The sequence below is a fragment of the Triticum urartu genome, chromosome 3A, assembly GCF_056163025.1.
Source record: "Triticum urartu cultivar PI428250 chromosome 3A, HENAU_Tu73, whole genome shotgun sequence".
Classification (NCBI taxonomy): Eukaryota; Viridiplantae; Streptophyta; class Magnoliopsida; order Poales; family Poaceae; genus Triticum; species Triticum urartu.
The window spans coordinates 110,918,148-110,926,402 of NC_141875.1; the positions used below are offsets into that span (position 1 = coordinate 110,918,148).

The 8,255-nt window shown below is 45.8% G+C and overlaps 1 protein-coding gene across 1 annotated transcript; it reads left to right on the top strand.

Moving 5' to 3' along the window:
* The first annotated feature begins 1,224 nt into the window (after window positions 1–1,224).
* On the top strand, window positions 1,225–7,554 carry LOC125543134 (Protein kinase superfamily protein). Its single transcript, XM_048706385.2, has 8 exons — window positions 1,225–1,774; window positions 2,762–3,046; window positions 3,173–3,490; window positions 3,592–3,819; window positions 4,288–4,388; window positions 5,747–5,849; window positions 6,150–6,593; window positions 6,949–7,554. Exons 1-8 carry the CDS (start codon window positions 1,442–1,444, stop codon window positions 7,198–7,200), a joined length of 2,064 nt encoding a protein of 687 aa, XP_048562342.2. The 5' UTR covers window positions 1,225–1,441; the 3' UTR covers window positions 7,201–7,554.
* The last annotated feature ends 701 nt before the right edge of the window (window positions 7,555–8,255 follow it).

Consider the following 8,255-nt stretch of genomic DNA (forward strand, 5'->3'; position numbering starts at 1 on the left):
CTTCAAATATAGGAAGGGCACCTTCATAGCCAGAGTCCAAATTTTGAATCACCGGGTGTCTAGAACTTTTAAAATGAAAAGACTTGTGTGTGATACACATTTTCTTGTTCCGTTGTAGTCGAACGGATTGCAAAATGAACTCAATTGAGTAGTCTAGGATCACAATGTTTCGTAATTTAAAGCATTGGGGAGGAAATTCTGGTTCATGATGGTTTAGATTGGCCACTTCTTTTGCTGAATAAGGTTAATGGAGACATGCAATGGTTGCTTTCATTTTGGAGAGCTTCATATTTTAGGAATAATGTGACCATTGGGGATGGAGAATGCTTCAATTCCAACGTCCTTATGTTCTTGTACAATCTTTGGGCGCCTTTAAGTAGAGCATCAAATCCCAGTGAGACAGTCGCTGCCTCATTTCCAAGAAAAAGTTTAGGGTTCCCTTGCCCCCCGCCGGCACCGGCGCCGGTCCGCCTCGTCTCCAGTTGCCATAAGGCCATGGAGGCGCTGTGGACCTTGACTCTTGCCGGCGAGAGGGGTCTTGCTTCTTTTTAGATGTTTTTGTAAGTTTGTTTAGGGTCTCTGACCTGCTCGGAAAGGCAAGACGATGGCGGCTCTCTAAAGACGGAGGACGTGTGGAGGTGTGTCCTGTTTCGATGGTGCGTCTATTGTCGTCGGAGGACATGTGGAGATGTGTCTCTGGCGGATATCGTTTGATTCGGTCGGTGCTGGTCTTCAATGGATCTTTTTGGATCCAGTTTTTGCTTGCCTTCGTTTATGTGTCTACAGGTTGGGTCTTTTCGATCTATACTTTTTTTCATCGGTGATAGTTGATGTTCTGGTGCGATGGTTCTATGAGGTCTTAGCATGCCGACTTCCCGACTATCTACTACAACAAGCTTGACCCGACTCTGGTGAGGAAGGGGTGATGACGGCGGTACGCTTTCGGCTTATTTTAGTGCTTGTAGTCATCGCTAGGTGATGTACAGATATATATGTTATTACTATGTTCTTGTAATGTCATGGGTGGGCCTCTATGCGAACAAAAATTTTAAAAGCATGTACCAGTAAATACACAATCATAGAGGCCTACCCATGAAAAAACTCCCAAAGAAGCAGGTCGAAGCAGCCAAACGATGATGATATCACGGCACACCCTCAGGGAAGACTGAAATTACGCAAAGGTCCCTCTCTCCTCTCGCCGTCTTCTTCACCCGGCTGTTGCTAGTCAGTCTCCCACTACTCGCCCGCCTCCACTGCCAGGTTCCATCCACCCCCTCTCCCTCTCCCTCTCCCACTCCAAACCCTAACCGCACTCCCCCGCAATTCGCTGGAACCCCGAGATCCGCTCCCCCGCATGCCGTGACTGCCCCGGCGGCGCGGCAGGCCGGGCCGAGCGACCCGCGCGCCCCTCCGGCGCCGTTGCAGCCGGCGCCCTGTCACCATGGGCTGCGTGTGCGGCCGCCCCGCGGCCATCGACGACGGCCGGTGCGTCCAGACGCCCCCGCCGGCGGGGAAGCTCTCGGCGGCGGGAGCGGCCGTGCCGAGGAGGGAGGAGGAGGCGCGGAAGCAGGCGCGGGCGCGGGATGAGGCGCTGGAGAGGAGGCGGGCGGCCGCGATGGCCATGGCGGCGTGCCAGGTGCGGAGCCCCGTGCCGAGGGCGCTGGAGGCGGAGCAGGTGGCGGCCGGGTGGCCGCCGTGGCTCGCCTCCGTCGCCGCCGAGGCCGTGCGCGGCTGGGTGCCGCGCCGCGCCGAGTCCTTCGAGAAGCTCGACAAGGTCACGCTCTCTTCCTTTCTCCGCCGTCCGTTTCACATTTTGCTTGTAGCTCTGGTCTCTGCTCCGGGACACCGGAACAGTAAAAATCAGAAAAATTTGTCCTGCAATCGTTGCCTCTCCTTTTCTTCCGGATTTCTGTTACACGACGAGGAATTACGGCGATTCATTTCCCTTCTTTACTCTTTCTTTATTGATTGCTTTAGTGGATGCTTGGGATTTGTAAAATCGCGCTGTAACCGGGGAATTTGCCTTTTTTTCAGTGGTAATAACTGGTAGCTGGGGACGACTGTTAACAGTAAAATTCTGTTGTGAGTGGAGGATGGCTTTTAGTATCTTGGATGGGAAAATGCGGTGGTCTTTTCTTTCTTTTGGACTTGTTTTGTTAGTCTCAGTGGAACATGGAACCTGGAAACGTTAGACAGTAGTACTACGCAATCCCTGCCATTAATGGGGCAATCCTTTCTTCCCGGGGGCTAGTTTGGATAGGCAAAAAATAGGCCCAATCTCTTCAGGTTCACATGGATCTTAGTTTAGTTCCCTTCCCATCTTAAGGAATTACGCTTATTCCCTTCCATCCCAGCAGCCCTTGCTAGATATATCGCGACAAGGTTCGAGTAAGGCTGTGTCTACTTTCAGCTACACATTGCTTCCCCGCGAAAGATAAAAATGGGCGGTGCTAATAACGGGATCAGACTTTTCACGTTGTATTGAACTACATTAGATGGTAGGGTATGGCCATATGGGGGGAGGCATTCTGTCCTCCATGCTGTTGATACGTTTGGTTTGCACTTTTAGCTTGAAAAGCAATGCATTGTTTCTCGAACTTGCATTTTTGGCTGTAACTTGTGTACATAGATGCTTGCTGAATTAAGTTGTCGGTTTCTGCACATAAATGTCACGTGGTTTAAGTTTAATTTAAAATATTCTGTTCAATCATTGTTCCTTTCTTTCATTATCCAATAAAAATCATTGTTCTTTTGTATTCAGATTGGTCAGGGAACATACAGTAATGTCTACAGAGCTCGTGATCTTGAAAAACAGAAGATTGTTGCTCTAAAGAAAGTACGCTTTGATAATTTGGAGCCCGAGAGTGTGAAATTCATGGCCAGAGAAATCCTCATTTTGCGACGGCTTGATCATCCAAATATTATTAAGCTGGAGGGTCTCGTAACTTCGAGGATGTCTTGTAGCTTATATCTTGTTTTTGAGTACATGGAGCACGACCTAGCTGGCCTAGCTTCTTTTCCTGGACTAAAATTGACCGAGCCTCAGGTACATGGTATTCCGATGCACGGGTGCTTAGTGCATTCTCATTCAATATAAACCCCTTAATTCGCATGCAGCATTTACTTCACACATGGTTAGAACATTCAGCTAATGAGCATGATTTCTTTACAGGTTAAATGTTACATGCAACAGTTACTCCGAGGCCTTGAGCATTGTCATAGTCGTCACATTCTGCACCGTGACATTAAGGGTTCCAATCTCTTGATTGATAACCGAGGCATACTGAAGATAGCTGATTTTGGCTTAGCAAGTTTCTTTGATCCTGAACAAAGGCACCCTTTGACTAGTCGTGTGGTCACACTTTGGTATAGACCGCCAGAACTTCTGCTTGGTGCCACGAATTATGGCGTTGCTGTAGATCTGTGGAGTACTGGCTGCATTCTTTCTGAGCTATATGCTGGCAAGCCTATTATGCCTGGTAGAACAGAGGTATGCTATCAAGCTCTTTTCTTACTCGAAGCAAATGCAACAAGATATAATGTTCTCAATTTTGTCATAAAACCAACTTGTGTATACTATTCTTTCTGCAGGTTGAGCAGTTACATAAAATATTTAAACTCTGTGGTTCGCCATCAGAGGACTATTGGAGGAAGTCTAAACTTCCCCATGCAACCATTTTTAAGCCACAGCATCCATATCCAAGGCGTGTTACAGACACATTTAAAGACTTTCCTTCACCTGCTCTAGCATTAGTAGATGTTCTTCTTTCAGTAGACCCAGCCGAGCGACGGACAGCATCTTCTGCGTTGCAAAGTGAGGTATTAAATTCCTTCTACTTTTCTCCAGTGTCAAGAGACAATTCTGTTTTGTTATTTTGGACTCGTACATGTTATATTTGATCAAGTACATTAAACCATTTCAACCTTCCTTTTTTTGTTTCTTAAATAAAACAGCTTTATTCTGATTGGAATTTTAACATTTTATAATTAAGAGTTCATCCTAGTTAGCTGCATTGTCTAAGAGAGTCACCGTTCTCTAGTTGGGTCCAATTGTTTGGATCATTGATGATAGTTATAAACATATAGTGCTACCTGTTTCTGTGGTCTACTTGATGTGTATATCTGTTGGAAAATGTTGTAGCTTGCAAACTGGAGCTAGCTAAAAACAGTTCACAATTAATTATTGAGTTGAATGTGTAAATGCTACCCTATGATACCATCCATGATTTTGTTTTGTTCTTATTGATTTAGAAATTTTACAATGTATTTATAATTATGTTTTTGCAGTTTTTTACAACAAAACCATATGCTTGCAATCCTTCAAGTCTGCCAAGATATCCCCCCAGCAAAGAGTATGATGCAAAACGCCGAGAGGAGGAAGGTCGAAGGTACTCTCAACCAACTTATTCTCTTCAACTGAGAACATTCTTATAGAGTTGGGATGTTCTGCTGACCTGATGTCATTCTTATTTTATTTTCATATAGAAATTTAAACATAGTTTTGCAATCAAATAAGGCTCTTTATTCACACTAAGCAAGTTGCGCTAGTATCTTCATTACCTCATCGAATGCCTAACTTGTGGTAGCCCATATCTCAAAAGTCCATATATTTGCTTGGTTATGAACTTGAACTTACCTGCACAGTTTGTTGGAAGGAAAACCATTCAATGCCACCGGATAACTCGATAGTTCTACAGGCTGCAACTAAATAACCACATTCTCCTTCTAGGCCATCACTGTAACCATTTTGTCCTAATGATATTTATTTGTGGACACAAGGAACACAATGGAAAAATTCTCATGGTGAAAGCATTTGATGAAGAGAATCTGAAATCTGATACCATGGAATGGATAAGCACTTATGTGGGGGCATATCATGCAACTGATAGTTATTCCATCTTTTCATTACCATAAAAGACTATCTTTCCACTCGTGAAATATAGAGTATCTCTACTATCTTATGAATAAGCACTTATGTGGGGGCATATCATGCAACTGATAGTTATTCTAGCTTTTCATTACCATACACGACTATCTTTCCACTCATGAAATAGAGTATCTCTACTATCTTAAATTAGAGTTAGTGGTGGTAGTGGTCAGTTCACTCCCCCAGTCCACCCCAATCTCCTGCATCCATCTAGAACCCACCAGACCCCTCCAATTTGAGGGGGGGGGGGGGGGGGGGGAGGCGGGGAATCATATCTTGCAATAGTGCTCCCATCGGCTGCTGCATTTAGACAAGTAAAGAGTTTGCTACTTGATTGAGTTTCTTCTTTGCAGTGTTGCACATGGATTGGTTATTATATACTACTAATCCAATACGACTGAATCATTTTTGTGATTCCGTAGCAACGCACGGGCATTGTGGCAGTAGTTATTGTAATACTGTGTCTGCCCAATAAACATGCTTTGGAAATTGGTTAAAGTTAATTGAATAGCGTATATTTGATGAAAAGGAGTTTGTATTCTGTTGCCATCATTCTTTTATTCACTTTTTAAAATACTACACTGGGATCTTCTCCCCCTACCTGTAAGTAAAGGTAGGTATATTGTCCAGTTTGTATTTGCGCTTCTACCCCTTCATTACTCATTTCATGTCTTCAGTCTTTCATTGCCTATGGTTTGTTGTCTGCTTCATTTTTGTTTTAATAGTTTGAATATATTTTAGTGAAAAAGAAATAGGCTTGTGCCATGAATCTCTAATGCTTTAATTTGTTCCGAATCTCATGTTTATGCCTTTCTCCAGGCAAGGTACTGCTGGAGGAAAGCAACATCCTGAAAGACGAACTAGAGAGTCAAAAGCAGTCCCTGCACCTGATGCAAATGCAGAACTAGTGTCATCTTTGCAGGTATAGCCACCACTTGTTGACATCTTCACTGAATATATAATTCTGTTCGTCTTTAGCTTGTTGAGGTATATTTACTCTTATTACTGTTGTTTGAAATTATGTTTTCCACTCATAATCATCAACAATGCAAATATGTGATCCTTCCCTGTATATATAAGCTACCCTCCTTTCTCACAAGCATGTTATATAAAGTCTTAAATGCAACAACATGCATGCTCAGTGCATCTTCTTCTAGATTTTTACCGTCTCCTTAATTTTTCTATTTTGAAATGCCTAAATTCATGTTGTCTTCATTTTCAGAAAAGGCAAGCCCAAGCCAATACCAAGAGCAGGAGTGAGATGTTCAATCCTTGCAAGGAAGACTCTGCATCTGGATTTCCAATTGAACCACCCAGTTCAACTCACATCATTGAATCGTCGGAGGACTCCAAACGCGTCTACCCAACGAGAACCTTCCATTCTGGGCCTTTAGTTAACCCGTCAAAGACTGGAACGAGCAAACATGGCGAACATCATGTACGTGCCGTTGCGGATCCCCGGAATTTCCCTGTGGTCGTATCAGCAAAATCAGATGCACGTCCGGATGATAGCAATGGGATCGGGTTTACTCAAGCTGAAGCATTTGCTCATGGACGGAGGCTGTCTGAATCTATCAACGGGCACTTCAGTGGTAGCGGGAAGTACGACCAAGTATTCCAGCAGAAAGAGGACAAGAGCGGCGGCAGGGTGGATGGAGGAGCTATTGTAAGTAACCCTAAACTTGTGCCCAACGTCGAAAAGTTTTCTTATGCCTTTTCATCCATGGTCATTGCATGGTTCCTTCAGATATCATTTGTTGCGATTCCATTGCCAAAGCTGAAACGTAGTTTCAGTAAATCCAATATTACCACTTGCTAGGGTATAATTTGTGCATAATCCAGCAAGTTGTTTTGAAGTTTACAGGCCATGATCTAATGCATAGTAAATACATGAGTAGGGTGACATTTTAGGAGGGCACTGGATCCATTCATGTGTGACAAATGTCAGGCAACAACGATACTTGAATGATTACAGTTCCAGCAAGAACGAAAACTGAACTCTCTGTGGCGTTTGATGGCAGGGCTACGGATCCAAAGGCAACAAGATCCACCACTCGGGGCCTCTGACCTCCTGCCCCTCGGGCAACGTCGACGAGATGCTCAAGGAGAACGACCGGCAAATCCAGGAGGTTTTCCGGCGGACCCGGGTGGAGAAGTCCCGGGTGAGGAGGGCCCATGGGCACGGGCACACCGGAGAGGCCGGGCTACGGGACTTCGGCGCCGTCCCGGTCTTCCCTTCCAGCCGCTCCAGCTACCGAGCCGCGCCCCAGTGATAGCAAGCCGGGGACCTGTAGGCAGGCCGTGTTTGTAAGTTCATAATATAGCGTAGTGGCAAAATCTCTTCCGGAGAGAGGTTTTATTATTGCTTCCTCTTCCCCTTTGATTCCCGGGGAACACACAAGCAGATTCTGTACAGGAAAGACTCGGCCGTGTAATATTAGCCTGTTGGAATTGGTGCACCACGGTGGTGTGAGGGGGGAGGGTGATTTGGTTCATTGGGAAGGAGGTGATTTGAGTGTTGTGGAAAATCCTTGTCATCTGGCAGGTCTCCATGTTTCAGTTTCAGGTTTGGTCTTTTAGTACCTGTTTTTTTTTTATAAAAAGGGGTGAAAGACTTGTCATTGTCACTTGTGAACGTGATCTTTTTTAAAGAAGAGAACTGCCTAGTAAATTTACGAAAAAACTGAAATAAACACATCACGGAACGTTGCAGCGTGTAGGGCACGGGCCGACCTGGCGATCGACATAGACTCCACACGCACGCACGCACGGTAGAGAAGAGAGCATCGGTCGTAGTCATCGCCCATCACACTTAATAATCCATTGACCCTGACCTCACCGTAGACAACCACCAACGAGATGAACGCCACGAGCCGAAGACGGCGAGTGGCATCGGTTTGGTTTACCTGGAAAGCGACGGTTTTCTTTGGGTGAGTGCGGCAGTTTTCTCGCCAAACACCACCGCTACGTACACTGACTGAAACACCACCGCTTCTGGCCCTGCGCACGGTCACACGGCCCGTGATCAACTTTTATTAACCCACCTGCCGAGCCCCACCCTCGTCGCGTCCTATATGAACACGACTGGCAACTCTACTCGCCGGAACCAACCGGAAAGTGTAACCCGAAGAGAGAAGTTTGCCACCCTGCTGAGTTGAACGTTCCTGTCGCCGTCTTGCCGTGCACGGGACGGGCGGCCGGCCTCAGCGGCCAGTCGTCCCCGGCGAATTCTTCCTCCCCTTGCGACAGCAACGTCCAGCGATCGGTCGATCGATCGACCAGCCACACCTCCGTGCCAAAGCAAGCACGTACGAGAACAAATCCTCAG